Source organism: Oncorhynchus mykiss, chromosome 21, assembly GCF_013265735.2.
Source record: "Oncorhynchus mykiss isolate Arlee chromosome 21, USDA_OmykA_1.1, whole genome shotgun sequence".
NCBI lineage: Eukaryota > Metazoa > Chordata > Actinopteri > Salmoniformes > Salmonidae > Oncorhynchus > Oncorhynchus mykiss.
In genome coordinates, this window is record NC_048585.1 from 41077757 (window position 1) to 41093989 (window position 16233).

At 45.8% G+C, this 16233-nt stretch overlaps 1 protein-coding gene across 4 annotated transcripts in view; it reads right to left on the reverse strand.

Moving 5' to 3' along the window:
* The window catches only part of capn1 (calpain 1, (mu/I) large subunit), a 41363-nt gene that overhangs the window by 18453 nt on the left and 6677 nt on the right, over positions 1-16233 (reverse strand). The window contains exons 1-7 of one of the 4 annotated variants that reach the window (XM_021576738.2): positions 14478-14624; positions 11740-12405; positions 10588-10657; positions 9035-9153; positions 1019-1152; positions 561-729; positions 179-262 (exon numbers count right to left, since the gene is read on the reverse strand). In XM_021576738.2, coding sequence (XP_021432413.2) covers positions 179-262; positions 561-729; positions 1019-1152; positions 9035-9153; positions 10588-10657; positions 11740-11991 — 828 coding nt within the window. In that variant the 5' untranslated portion in view covers positions 11992-12405; positions 14478-14624. 4 annotated transcript variants of the gene reach the window in all.

Sequence of the window (16233 nt, forward strand, 5' to 3'; positions counted from 1 at the left end):
ATGGCCACCCTTCTGTCAATTCAAATGTGGTTGATGTACAGGTAAAGGTAGAGACGTTTTGTATTCGTTTTAAGGCTGTCTTTTGTGTCCGTCTGTTCCCGGAACTCCACTAACACATGATGCAATTGGGGGAATTGACCCCTTAGTGCCACTCGCACCAGAGCAGTCATTGGCTCACCTCGTCGACCCCGGTCACTGAGTAGGCGTGACCTTTCACCAGCTTCTTAAAGGTCACAGCCTCCATGTCCTGACTGCCGGTGATCTGGGGACAGAAGACAGAGTCCGAGTAAGCGTTTCACTGTGCTGTTTACACCTGCTGTATCCTGGTGCACGTGACATCCGTTGACTTGATTTGATTTGAGAGGATACACACACAGGGACTCTTGACACACTGTGACATGTTCCAGTCAGGGACATGATATGGCAAAGTCTGTGAAAATGATAACGTCTGTGAAACATCCTGGTTCTTAGAACCGCGTTAAGCTGATTAAAATAGGCAGTAAAATAGGCAGTGCTATGACATAATCGAACAAATGAACGTAACAAATCTGAGTACTGACGTCTATGGAGCAGCCCAGCAGCGATCCTCTCTCCACGGCCCGGCTGATGATACTGTAGAGGTCAGAGGGCGCTTTCCTCAGCTCATACATCTCCGTTACCCCTCCTGTGAAGTCCTCAAAACCCTCTGACGTGCTGCCTCCTGACAGGGCCTCGTAACAGCCATGCAGCCTGCAACGAGGATGGACAATTCTGTATCACAAGACTATTTAAAAACAGACATTTCTGTACAATATACACACACAGGACGTATGCATATAGACATATCATTTTACATCATTTGTATTTACATTTTGGTCATTTAGCAGACGCTCTTATTCAGAGCGACTTACAGATATCATAACCCATACCAACATATACAGAGTGAAATAAATGCAAAGCCCATGTATACAGTTGAATCCTTCTAACCACCCTCTTCTCTCCTTTTTCTAAACTCCTCCCATCCCTCATCCCGCCTTACTTGGCGTAGGCTTTCTCCAGCAGGGCGCTCCAGAATTCTCCTCCCTCGGCAGAGTGGACAAAGAGTAGCTTCCCATCCTTCACCGGCAGCCTGTCATCGATCACCACCTCCACCCACTCCCCATACTGCCAGAACTACAAAACACAGACAGTAGGGAGACTATCAGAACTACAAAACACAGACAGTTGAACTACAAAACAGACAGTAGACCTACAACACACAGACAGTAGAAATACAACACACATACATTAGGGAGACTACCAGAACTACAACACACAGACAGTAGAAATACAATACACAGATAGTAGGGAGCTCAATATCACTACCTTTACCCACTCTCCAACCTGCCACTGCAATCTGAATAGGGATAGGATGAAGTGAGATGCTGCTAAGCACTGATTTAAGGTCAGTTTTACACGTAGTGTATTAGTAATGTATTCGTTCTTGGTGCTAACGAATACATTTAACATTGAAGACAAGCTCTGATTTCCCCTCTAGTGGTGAGGGTGAGCTGATCGCAGAACTGTGCCCAGGGGAGGGGGTAACTTCTAACCAGAGCGGAGCTTTTAGTCACTTACACCCAATGACCACCAGGTGGCAGAAGTGGCATTAGAACAATATCATCATCGGGCTCAAAAGGGAAGAGGGAGGAACTAAGACCGAGGAAACAACCACAGGAATTTATGGCAAGATCTTGAGCAATCACGCTATCTTCCTTCCAATACACATGGGTTCCATGTAGCCTGCCTACACCACTGTGATGTTAGTATGCTTTTAGAGGGAGAAATACAGGCTGTCCAATAATGTATGTCCTATCTCCTCAGCTGCACGTAGCTAACTGATGCAGACCTACGGCAAGGCAATATAGCTCCACCACCACAAAATCACATCAGGGACACCAGAACATTATATAGAGTTTGAGGTATGTGGCTCTGGGATACATGAATGTAACAATACTGATGGTGTCAAAACCAGCAGTGACAATGACACCTAATTAGATTCAAACTGTTTTGACTCGTGACTTCCAAACAGTGGCAGGGGGAGGGGATGTAGAGCATAGAGCCACAGCTGAGCTGTTATTGTTTGTGTGTGAGAGAGACAGGGAGAGATAAATGGTTAATTTTGCATGCTCTGCAGGGCTAAAGTGACTGCTGTGACTGTACGGTCGACTGCAGAACAGGATCACATGATCGGCTGGGTTGACACAGAAGTATCACAACACCCCCTACGCCCACCAACACACACAGAGGGGGAACCAAACCATGAGCCACTGTCTACCCTGTTAGCCTTTATGGGGCAAATCCTAACTTCCACGTTAAGTAGAATTTTCCCCTAGACATGCATTGATGTGAAATGGGAGAAAAAGTGAACATTTGATGTAGGTAGAAGTTAGTATTCAACCCTATCATAACTATCTCTTACAGTATCTATTTAGCAGAGTAGAGGTCTGTTCCATATAAATACCAATCCATTTGGGAACTGAATTTCATACTAGTTCAACTGACGGTGAGAATTGAACTAAAATTGACCCCAACGCTATCACAACACTATCTGATGTAAACACACCAGTGCTGGCTACAAGGAAAGTAAACCAAATATCCACATCTGCGTAGCAAGCTTGAGGGAGTGTGGTTTGTCCTAGAGCCGCAGCACTTCAGCTGTGCAGTTCCTTTCACCTTCTGATAATAATATCCTATCAGCAACCTAGAGATTTTCAAACTGAAAATGACAGGCGTACTGTAGTCTGTTTTTGCAATACAGGATTTGTTGAGTCTCACAGTTCATCTCTGCGCCTAGCTAAGCACATACCGCATTCCCAGAATCTGCAGCACAGCTCCCCCTTTGTCTCCCCCTTTGTCTGGCTAAACCAATTAGAACATCCAATTACATTTGGGAGGATGAGTCACCCAGGCGTACGAGATCTGGCACAGGATCAGGAGATCGCAACAAAACACTATTATTGGGTTTAGACAGTGTGTGTGTGTGTTTCTTAGTATCTTTGTGGGGACCAGAAGTCCTCACAAGGATAGTGGAACCGGGTAAAATCAGAAAAATCTGGACAGACAATGGAGGAAGGGATATATGGTGAATTAGATCACATGCACATAGAGTTGAAGTCGGAAGTTTACATACACCTTAGCCAAATACATTTAAACTCAGTTTTTCACAATTCCTGACATTTAATCCTAATAAAAAATCCCTGTCTTAGGTCAGTTAGGATCACCACTTTATTTTAAGAATGTGAAATGTCAGAAAAATACTAGAGAGAATTAGTTATTTCAGCTTTTATTTCTTTCATCCCATTCCCAGTGGGTCAGAAGTTTACATGCACTCAATTAGTATTTGGTAGCATTGCCTTTAAATTGTTTAACTTGGGTCAAACATTTCCGGTAGCCTTCCACAAGCTTCCCACAATAAGTTGGGTGAATTTTAGCCCATTCCTCCTGACAGAGCTGGTATAACTGAGTCAGGTGCCGTCCCTAGGAGGGGTGCTTCACTTGAGTGGGTTGAGTCACTGATGTGATCTTCCTGTCTGGGTTGGCACCCCCCATTGGGTTGTGCCGTGGCGGAGATCTTTGTGGGCTATACTCGGCATTGTCTCAGGATGGTAAATTGGTGGTTGAAGTTATCCCTCTAGTGGTGTGGGGGCTGTGCTTTGGCAAAGTGGGTGGGGTTATATCCTTCCTGTTTAGCCCTGTCCGGGGGTATCATCGAATGGGGCCACAGGGTCTCCTGACCCCTCCTGTCTCAGCCTCCAGTATTTATGCTGCAGTAGATTATGTGTCGGGGGGCTAGGGTCATTTGTTATATATGGAGTACTTCTCCTGTCTTATCCTGTGTCCTGTGTGAATTTAAGTATGCTCTCTCTAATTCTCTCTTTCTTTCTCTCTCTCAGAGGACCTGAGCCCTAGGACCATGCCTCAGGACTACCTGGCATGATGAATCCTTGCTGTCCCCAGTCCACCTGGCCGTGCTGCTGCTCCAGTTTCAACTGTTCTGCCTGCGGCTATGGAATCCTGACCTGTTCACCTGACGTGCTACCTGTCCCAGACCTATTATTTGACCATGCTAGTCATTTATGAACATTTGAACATCTTGGCCATGTTCTGTTATAATCTCCACCCGGCACAGCCAGAAGAGGACTGGCCACCCCTCATAGCCTGGTTCCTCTATAGGTTTCTTCCTAGGTTTTGGCCTTTCTAGGGAGTTTTTCCTAGCCAACGTGCTTCAACACCTGCATTGCTTGCTGTTTGGGGTTTTAGGCTGGGTTTCTGTACAGCACTCTGAGATATCAGCTGATGTACGAAGGGCTATATAAATACATTTGATTTGATTTGAGGTTTGTAGGCCTCCTTGCGCACACACGCTTTTTCAGTTCTGCAATTTTCTATAGGATTGAAGTCAAGGCTATGTGATGGCCACTCCAACACCTTGACTTTGTTGTCCTTAAGCCTTTTTGCCACAACTTTGGAAGTATGCTTGGGGTCATTGTCCATTTGGAAGACCCATTTGCAACCAAGCTTTAACTTCCTGACTGATGTCTTGAGATGTTGCTTCAATATATCCACATAATTTTCCATCTTCATGATGCCAACATAATGTTGCCAACCCGTGCTTCACGGTTGGGATGGTGTTCTTCAGCTTGCAAGCCTCCCCCTTTCTCCTCCAAACATAACGATGGTCATTATGGCCAAACAGTTCTATTTTTGTTTCATCAGATGAGAGGACATTTCTCCAAAAAAGTAAGATATTTGTCCCCATGTGCAGTTGCAAACCGTAGTCTGGCTTTTTTTATGGCGGTTTTGGAGCGGTGTCTTCTTCCTTGCTGAGCGGCCTTTCAGGTACTTTTTACTGTGGATATACATACTTTTGTACCTGTTTCCTCCAGCATCTTCACAAGGTCCTTTGCTGTTGTTCTGGGATTGATTTGCACTTTCCGCACCAAAGTATGTTCATCTCTAGGAGACAGAATGCGTTTCCTTCCCTTGCGGTATGATGGCTGCGTGGTTACATGGTGTTTATACTTGCATACAATTGTTTGTACAGATGAACGTGGTAACTTCAGGCGTTTGGAAATTTCTCCCAAAGATGAACCAAACTTGTGGAGGTCGACAATTTTTTTTCTGAGGTCTTGGCTGATTTTTCCATGATGTCAAGCAAAGAAGCACTGAGTTTGAAGGTAGGCCTTGAAATACATTCACAGGTACACCTCCAATTGACTCAAATGATGTCAATTAGCCTATCAGAAGCTTCTAAAGCCACAACATAATTCTCTGGAATTTTCCAAGCTGTTTAAAGGCACAGTCAACTTAGTGTATGTACACTTCTGACCCACTGGAATTGTGATACAGTGAATTATAAGTGAAATAATCTGTCTGTACACAATTGTTGGAAAAATGACTTGTGTCATGCACAAAGTAGATGTCCTAACCGACTTGCCAAAACTGTAGTTTGTTAACAAGAAAACTGTATTTAAGTCATGAATGAGTTTATATGCCAGTAGGTTCATACACACATAGCTATGTTATTTCCTCTCATGCCAGCAAGGAAATAAATAAGTAGGCTATGACTGTGTAAATAAATGTGACAATGAAAACATGTTGCAATTTCTGCAATCAGTCAATCATCTTTTTAAATAGGGGTTTCTTATTGTCACTTCCTTTTGGCAGAGGACTGGGGGTGTAAATTCCAGTTAATGTGTTAGTAGTGTTACTTCTGTGTGGTATGCAAATGTATGTCACGACTTCCGCTGAAGTCGGTCCCTCTCCTTGTTCGGGAGGCGGTGTTCGGAGGTCGACGTCACCGGCCTTCTAGCCACCGCCGATGCACTTTTCATTTTCCATTTGTTTTGTCTTAGTCTTACACACCTGGTTTCACTCACACCTGTTTATTATTTAACCTCCTGTTCCCCATGTTTGTTTGTGAGTGATTGTTCTTTGTAAATCGGTCCGTTATTGTGGGCTTGTAATATTTGCCTTGTATTTTTGTATTTTGAGTAAAGTACGTGAACGACTGTTCCATCTAAGGTAGGGGACGAGGAGCGCGCAGGATTTTGCATTGGACTTCCGGACCCTGGCTGGCAGTGCGGGATGGAACGGCAGGGCCCTGATCAATCACTACCGGTGCAGTCTGCGCGAGGACATCCGTCGGGTGTTGGCCTGCCGAGACACCACCCTCACATTAGTCCAGCTGGTGTACCTTATTGATTCTCCTGCGTTTCCCCTGGTGCTGGGCCTACCCTGGTTGACCTGTCATAAACCCACTATTTCATGGCAACAAAGGGCTCTCAAGGGGTGGTCACAAGAGTGGTCAGGGAGGTGTGTGGGGGTTTCCATCGGTGCGACTACGGTGTAAAGTCCAGACCAGGTCTCCACCGTGCGCGTCCCCTCAGAATATACCGATTTGGCTCTTGCCTTCTGTAAGAAGAAGGCGACAAAATAACCACCACATTGACGCAGCACTTCCCAGGAGTCACGTGTATCCTCTGTCACAGGAGGAAACGGCGGCTATGGAAACATATGTCTCCGAAACCCTGGGACAGGGATACATTCGGCCCTCCACTTCACCTGCCTCCTCTAGTTTCTTTTTTGTGAAGAAGAAGGATGGGGGTCTGCGCCCGTGTATTGACTATCGAGGGATCAATCAGATCACAGTGAGGTATAGCTACCCGCTGCCTCTCATCGCCAGTGCGATTGAGTCAATGCATGGGGTGCGCTTTTTCACAAAATTGGATCTCAGGAACGCTTACAACCTGGTGCGTATCCGGGAGGGGGACGAGTGGAAGACGGCATTTAGTACCATCTCAGGGCACCATGAGTACCTTGTCATGCCGTACGGGTTGATGAATGCTCCATCAGTCTTCCAGGCCTTTTTGATGAGATTTTCCAGGACCTGCACGGGCAAGGTGTAGTGGTGTATATCGACGACATTCTGATATACTCCGCTACACGGGGAGTATATCGGGGTCCCCAGTTCACGTCCAGGGTCTGGAGAGCGTTCATGGAATGTCTGGGGGTCTCGGTCAGCCTCACCTCAGGTTTTCACCCCGAAAGTAACGGGCAAGTGGAGAGTAAACCAGGATGTGGGTAGGTTTCTGCGGTCATATTGCCAGGACTGGCCGGGGGAGTGGGCGGCGTTCATCCCCTGGGCAGAGATGGCCCAAAACTCACTCCGCCATTCCTACACCACCCTTTCTCCTTTCCAGTGCTTACTGGGGTATCAGCCGGTTCTGGCACCGTGGCATCAGAGCCAGATCGAAGCTCCTGCGGTGGACGAATGGTTTAAGCGCTCGGAGGAGATGTGCATCTACAACGGGCCGTGAGGCGGCAAAAGGCGAGCGCCGACCGCAGCGAGGCCCCGGTGGCTCTCGACCCAAAACCTGCCCCTCCGCCTGCCCTGCCGGAAGCTGGGCCCGCGGTTTGTGGGGCCATTCAAAGTCCTGAGGAGACTGAACGAGGTATGCTTCAGGTTACAGCTTCCCCCAGATTACCGTATTAATCCCTCGTTCCATGTGTCTCTCCTCAGGCCAGTGGTGGCTGGCCCGCTTCAGGAATCTGAGGTGTGGGACATTCCTCCACCCCCTCTGGGGCCCCGGCGTATGCTGTTCGAGCCATCCTGGACTCGAGGCGTAGGGCGAGGGGCCTTCAGTATCTCGTGGAGTGGGAGGGGTACGGTCCGGAGGAGAGGTGTTAGGTGCCGGACGTCGTGGACCCTTTGTTGCTGCGGGAGTTCCACCGTCTCCATCCGGATTGCCCTGCGCCTCGTCCTCCGGGTCGTCCCCGAGGTCGGTGTCGGCGTCGGCGTGCTGCTCCGGGGGGTACTGTTACAAGATCCCTCTCCTTGTTCAGGCAGCGTTCGGTGGTTGATGTCACCGGCCTCCTAGCCACCGCCGTTCCCCTTTTCATTTTCCATTTGTTTTGTCTTAGTCTTACACACCTGGTTTCACTCACCCAATTACCTGTTTATTATTTAACCTCCTGTTCCCCATGTTTGTTTGTGAGTGATTGTTCTTCGTAAATCGGTCCGTGGGCTCGTAATATTTGCCTTGTATTTTTGTATTTTGAGTAATGTACGTTGATTACTCATCTCTGCTGTCCTGCGCCTGACTCTCTACACCAGCTACACACAGGACGCTATTACAATGTAATAGTACTGTGTTTGCATTAATGAATGTGTTCATGATGGATGTGCTGTGTTTAGCTTGGCTGCCTGCTGCTCAGTCTAGCAGCAGTAATGGTTACTCTGAATGACTGGGCAGTGGTCAGCACTAGGCTATCAGGCTCCGTATTGGCTCCTGTCTCTGTGTGTGTCTCTCCGTCTCTGTCCTGGCACCCTGGCCCGCAGCTGAGTCGGACTCTATTAATGTGGGCAGCTGGCTGCCATCAAAGGGTTCGGTGAGAGGAAAGCTGAGTAAAATGAGGGCCGCTACAGTGGGCACTGGACACGGACACGCAAGCACCACCTGGTCGCCCATGCATGGAGACGTCCATTTAGAGGGCAACTGTGGTGTCGCTTTAAGGTCCTATACAGAGAATGATAGGTGTGTCTGTGTGTCAGAGGACTGGTTTTGTGTACAAAGCAAAGGTCATCGTGATAAGGCCTGGCAAGAAGCAAGAAGCGTGCCTTGGAGTGAATTAAGGTACATTTCTTGTTTTTATTAGCCCACATGAGATGGAAATTTGTCTTCTGCTTTTATCCACCCCCCCCCATCCATCCACCCACCCACCCCTCCCTCCCGATATACATACGAACACATATTAGGTTGAAAATGCTGGAGCCGCGGGCAGCCGCATGTGCTGCATCCAATGAGAAGTTTAGGGGGTGAAGTTCCTTGCTCGAGGGAACATAGGCAGTAGCTGGCACCTGAGATTGCCTCCGGTTGCCAGCTCACTCCTTGCCACAACTTCGAGTTCACTTCAAGAGTAGCTGGAGATCTGTATTATTGTATATTAGTATATATTATCGTATAGATGGATATACAGTCAAATCAGAAACAGCAAGTGAGTGTGTGGTGACCTGGAAGTGGAAGATGCCAGCGTACTGGCCTCTGAAGTCCTGTCCATGAGGCACCACTCTGTGGAGGAGGTTGTCGTTCAGAGTCAACGAGGCTATGGCTGCCAGCAACCAGCAGTCACCTGAAACACACACACACACGTACACACACGTACACACACGTACACACACACACACACACACACACACACACACACACACACACACACACACACACACACACACACACAGACAGGAACCACACAACATAATACATCAGTCATAGGTAGACTATGTTAATGACAGCAATGCTTTGTATCAGTCCCTTAAAAAAAAGTCACCAAACATTCATCAGTCGGTAGTGTTTGTTTTGACCACCTGGAAATACTCTGGCCGTTAGTCATAGCATACAAGTAACGCCCAGAGTTTTTTCTGATCTCGTAGCACGGTAAGACAAAACTCCTGGCCCTGTTCATCATTCACCTCTTTAAAAGTTCCCAACTGTTCTTCCTTTGAATCATTCCGAGCCTCAAGGCTAGGTGAAGCTAACTGACTAAACTCTCCGCTCTGGTTAGACTTATTAATTACAGACAGATACTGCTGTCTGTTTCTCACTGCTGTGAGAACGGAGCACTTCAGGCTTAAGTGGTGAAAACATTGTAATACTGGAATGCACCTTATAAGGAAAGCGTAACGAGAGAGAGGTCCGAGAATCTGTTCACACACACTTCATCCTGACCCTATGTAACCTCCAAGGAGTGTGTTCGAATTTGAACTGTCTGGACCGACAGTATGCTGATTACATAGCTCGATCTACTGTAACTCTAACAGAAGAGGTCATACAATACAATGCCCATGCAGGGTAGAGGCATAGGCTGAAAAGCCCACAGAAGACGCCACGGTTGGGTTCGGCGTGCTGAAAAAAAAGATAGTAGTACTGCGTCCTTCTAATGTGACATGATCTGTAAATAGGGGTGAACGCCTATTGTTATCCAAACGCAGACAAAGTCTGTATGCTACTGCTAAAAATACATTCAAACTTAAAGACTACTCCAGCGAGGGCAGGTTTTATGTATGCCTTTTAAACCCCGGCACCCAAACACTCTTTGCTACTACACACTTTAGAGTTGAGCACGCCACTTCCTCTTTCTGGGCTCGGCATGCCGCATATTTAAGAGAGGGGTAGGCAGCTCTCTCCCGGCATTTGATTCAGTACCAAGAGATGAGAAGACTTTCAAATCAACCATTCGGCTCAGAGTTAGTATGCGATACAGTACCAGGCAACGTGTATACCTGCCCTATGTTTACTGTAGTGGTGGTATAGTACCAGTGCATCTCAGCCAGAGGGAGGTTGTTACTTTGTTTATAGATGTGAGATAGCAGAGCAGAGTGTAAATTATGCATCGCACACAGTGTTTGTAGAGGAAAACACAAGAGTACCAAGATTGCAATCAAATCAAATCTCTGCGTGCGCTCTCTCTCTCTCTCTCTCTCTCTCTCTCTCTCTCCTGACTAAGTGGTTGTTCCATCGGGCTCTCAGGCTCTCCACCAACCCTCCTTCTGAGACCTGGACTCACCTAAAGCTCCCTGGCAGATATCAGTGCGAGTGGCTCCATCCACTATGAACTGGGGACGGGTACAGATCTCCTGTAGACAGAAAGAGAGAGGGGGAGAAAGAAAGAAAAAGAAAGATAGCGAGAGAAAGGGGGAGAGAGGAAGAAAAAGAGAGGTAAGATATGCCAGATTGGTGTTGTTGTTGCTCACAAACATGCACACACACACGCACACGCACACGCACACACACACACACACACACACACACACACACACACACAGCAGTGACAGGTAGGCTGACATTTCTCTTTTCCTTTCACCACAGTGTTGACACTGCACTGCAGCACTGGTAACGCCTGTCGTCCTTGTTGTCATGGCGAACGGCGTCCCCGTCAGTCACACAAGTGCCTCATAGAATACATAAAAAAATGGCTGAGACATTCCTGCTAAACTACCAAGTACTGCATCTCCTCTCTCTGCCTACCAACCACCCCTCATCCACAGATAACTCAAGACACGAGCAGCGTGAGAGCTAGTTAGCTAAGCTATAAAAAGCTCTTCCCGCATTTTGAGCTGAGGAGCGGAGCAGCATGGTGTGTGTTCTCTCCAGGGATGTCGATATTGCAGTTCTGAGGGGCGAGGTGCTGGAGGAGATGCATTATGAAAGGGAATGAGGAGAGACAGAGTGTGAAGAGCATTAGGATAGACAGGCACGCCAGCTAGGACACACACACACACACGGGATAAGACACACACACACACAAACTATTGCCAAAGACAAATAATTATGTCAGAGTCATCTGAGAATAGTCATATATAATACTTATAGGGGGCCTTTAAGGATCGGGTCTAAGATTCATCTGGGCGGCAGGGTAGCCTAGTGGTTAGAGTGTTGGACTAATAACCGAAAGGTTGCAAGTTCAAATCCCCGAGCTGCCCCTGAACAGGCAGTTAACCCACTGTTCCTAGGCCGTCATTGAAAATAAGAATTTGTTCTTAACTGACTTGCCTAGTTAAATAAAGGTAAAAAAAATAAAAATAAATCTCAGTAAGGCTCAGATACGGTCTAGGTTCAGTAGTTGAGTTTTTCCTGGTCAGGTAATATGGTCGGGAAAAATTACAAGAGGCTCAGTAAGTATAAGGAACAGGCAGTCCCAGCCGCAGTATCATCTCACCGTAGGTCTCATCCAGCGTACTCCTTGGGTCTTGGAGGAGCGTGGTCCCAACTCATTGAACCCCAGAGAAGAGGAGGCGCACGGGAACAGGCTGTCCTCAAACAGGCTGCGGCTCTGGAGGCACCGGGCCCTCAGCGACTCAAAGTCCTGGCCCTGGAACTTGACTGCGTTGTGGTTCTGGCCCAGACCCTCGTCCCGGTCCCACTGGCTGCGCAACTTGGCGGCCATCCCCGACGCATACACCTGCTCCATTCTCACCTGGCCGTAGTCGTATTTGACTGTGGTCGAGGTCAAAGGTCAAAGCTAATCCAGGGAGCCAGTCAGGGAGGAGGTTAAAGGCTGACGTTCAATTAGGAATCAGACATAGAACAGCAACAGCCAATTGTGAGGTTAGAATTGTAGATGAGGTGGTGATAATAGGCTGTGACAGGCAGACGGCTTAATGGAGAGCAGTGACAGTCCTAGTCATGTAAAAAGTGGTAGAGTGGGGACTGGAGGATGGGCTCAGAAGGAAAACGTCTTCTTCACAGCACCAGGCAGATCTCAGAGTCACGGCAACAATTCACTGATTGGCTGGCTGTACCTTTAGCAGACAGGGCTCAGAAGCCAATAGAATGAGGTGAGACTCAGCGAGTTGGCTGTACCTTGTTGTCCCACCAAAAGCCCCTGGAGAAGAAAGCGAGAGAGAGAGAGAAGGAAATTAGTGAAATTCAAAACACATAAATATCTGTTTATCTCCTGTAAGAATGTATACTTCATTCAAATACAGCCTGTACAGCTCTGTGCAGCACAGACAAAAGAAACAAGATACACATAGCATGAGAGAGTTAGCAAATAGCACTTTGCCCCCCTCCCCCCGACTCCTATAAATTGTCAACCCGCCATGCACGCTAGCTAGCAGAGGATTGCACTGGGATTACCCACAATAATAGTCAAACTGACTTCAGTTCAGTTCTCTAGTGAATAACATAGTTACTCATTGTGAACAAAGTTGAGTCATAAGTGCTTGTCTTGGGGAGTCCCAGCTAGCATATAACATTCTGAGAACCATAGGTTTCTTAGGTGGGAATTACAGTACTTCAACATAACGTTTCCTACACATTTCCTTAAGGTTCTATTTCAAATAATGTTCTCAAATTGTTCAGAAACTGTTTAGAAACAACTTTCTTCTGTGGGAATTTCAATACTTTGTAATAACACTTTCGACAGGTTTCCTCGTGGTTCTATTTAAAGTAATGTTCTCAGAACGTTCAGAGAACGTTAAGAAACAACGCTCTTCAGTGTGAATTTTAGTACTTCAGCATAACGTTTCCTACAGGTTTCCTCATGGTTCTATCTAAAGTAATGTTCTCCAATTGTTCAGAGAACATTAAGAAACAACGTTTTTCTGTACGAATTTCACTACTTCATGATAACGTTTTGTACTTGTTTCCTCATGGTTCGATTCAAGTCATGTTCTCAGAACGGTCAAAAACAATGTTCTTCTGTGAGAATTTCAGTACTTCAGCATCATTCTTTCCCTGCAGGTTTCATCGTGGTTCTATTTAAAGTCATGTTCTCAAAACATTCAGAGAATGTTCAGAAACAATGTTCTTCTCGATCCTGTGAAGTGTGTTCAGGTGTGTTGTCTGCGCCCACTAACTAGCCACACCTGATCTTAATGAGTGCTTGTTTACATTGAAATGGGGTTTGAATAGACTAATTAAATAGCTTTGTGCGAGTAAAAAACAACAACATGCCATGCTAGTTCCATCCTGGTGGCACAGTGGATTAATTCCATGGATAGAGAACATTACAGGTTTGAATCTCTGCCAGAATAAAAAAAAAATTGTGTCTTTGTATAATTAACGCCTAAGCAAATTAATTCCTTTGTGTCCTATCTGTGCTTGGAGTTCAAAACAGTTAACCCAAACTAAGCTACCAGTGTTATTAAAAGTCTTATTAAAACATTCTCAGAACGGTATTGAATTACCTTCAAATAACCTATCATTTCTGTTTTCAGAGCGTTTATAAAACCTCCCACGGAAAAACTTCAAGGAACCATAGTAAAATGTTCTCATAACCTCCCTGCAACCTAACGTTCCCAGAACAGGCAAAATTTTAACTTCTGCTATAAATGTTTAAAAAAACATATGGCTTCGTTCCCAGAACCAAATGTTCCAAGAAACTAAATCTGCTATCTGAGTTCGAATCTGCAAATGTAAAACTCTCTGAATGTTTTGCATGGACTTTGTACCACAGAAGGTTGGTGGCACCTTAATTGGGGAGAACGGGCTCGTGGTAATGACTGGAGCGGAATCAGTGGAATGGTATCAAATACATCAAACAAGGCCATTCCATATAATCCGTTCCAGCCATTATTATGAGCTGTCCGCCCCACAGCAGCCTCCACTGATTTGTACTGAAGAGACAGCTACTAATCATGAGCTGAGACTAAGGTAAAGTTGTAGCTGGTATGTGTGTGTGTGTGTGTGTGTGACACAGTGTAGACAGCGCATAATGGGAGGGAACACAGCCAAGAACATGCAAAAGACTCTCAGGCTCTCTGTTTGACTCTTCTTTCATAGTTCCACAGCCTCACATCACAATCACTCTATTTTTCTCTCTCTCCCGCTTTCCCTCTCATGCTCTCCCACAACAAACAAAAAATTGAGAGAGAGAGAGAAAGTCTGAGGCATACAATTGCTTCTAATCTATTTTAAACCTTTACTCACATTCTGTAGTTAAGTTTGCCTCACCTCTTTCTCACTCTTTTTCAGCCTGTCACTTTCACGCACTCACACAGGCTGCCGCTTATTCACACTGAGGTCTCTTCTTGTTCTACCCCTCAACTGTCAGTAAAAACAAAACCTAAGCCTTGTCTGTTTCTCATTGGTGCAGAAAGAGAGCCCGGTCAGGCACAGCTGCCACCCACTACTCTGCCACACCCATCGCTATTGCCTGTTGTTCCCTGACTCAAAGATTTTTCCCACTGGTCAGAGTTGACTTTCTAACTGACTCTCACCACTCCTTTAGAGTCTCGAGGGTAATACTATGGGGAAAGATAATGGAATGAAGTTTGATTATCGAGTATTGTTTCTTACTGATATGTAGCCTATCACTATTGTATTATTACTGCTAATCAAATAGCCTAAAACTTAAAACAATTAAGCAATGAAGTGACAATTTGTCACTATTGACATCTGTATCACATGGGTAGCCTTGTCCCCAGGCTAACTGCTACCGCATATAGAGAGCAATAGTAATGGCCTCTTTTTGTAGACACTAATTTAGGCCAACTCTGACATGGCTCGTTGACCAAAGCCTATGGGGGAAATGAATGGTGGTTTTGGATAAACCCAGAGAATAAGGTCTGTGGTAAACACAGGATTATGAGATTTTATCAATTTTATTCTATCAGATCATCTTCATCAGCTAACAGCACTTTTTGTGAATTTTGAAGCGTCAATGTTATCAAAATAAGCACATAAAGCATGTAAAAGACTTCATTATTCATAAAGGTCATGTCAACTGACTGATGTTATCTCACAGAACAAAACATATCACATCTCCCAAACCTGCGTTAACCTCAGACCTTATTTTCAGCTTTTACCCCAAAGCCCCGTTAAATCTCCCCCATAAGGAATGGCTAAACGAACCAGAGGTTTAATTGACGTTTTTGAAGACTACAACTGGTGAGCTCTATATAGGCAGAGAGAGAAGACTGATTTGAGATAATAGATAACCCCTCTCTGGAGCCTACCTGTGCTGGAAACAGCCTACCACTCACACATGGACGTTGAGTACAGTTAGACAGTGTAATACTGTATCCATTTTTGCCTGCGGTAATTAAATCTTTACTAAAGGTGTAGTGTAGCCTACCTATTGTTTCATACAAAGAAAGGCTTGACCACAAACAGGCAGTTAGACCAGACCTGAAAGCACTACTATACTGTATAGGCCACACACACACACACACATACACACACAGAGAGAGAGACAGTTTACTCTATTACAGTAACATTAGTCGGTTATAATAACCCCCATTATTCGTGCTAAAGCATTGGAACCTGCGCAAGTGTAATTGTGCATGTCCTCCAAATAGCAGGGAGCTCACATTTCAACCACCCTCTGGTTGTCCGAACACCCATACTAGCGTACTACATACTTAAACGGCATACTATGTACTCATCGTCTCATCCTTTTTAGTATGTACTGTTAAGAAAAAAAGTATGCAGTATGACACCGCCGCAACGCAGTAGCAACTCCTGACTGGCTGAGTAGGTGGGGCGGGGTCGACTGCGGTGGAGTTGACCAAATTCAACAACAGACATGTATCGCATTAACCGGCCTGATAATAGCTCATTTCCAATTCGATTACTTTCTCTAAATAGAAATTAATAGAATAGGAATGGAGTTACATGCCTACCCAGGCTGGTTATAGGCAGACAATCACATTCAACATATACCGTAGCCCATATATCCTACTTAAACAGGACTGAAGACATGGACAGT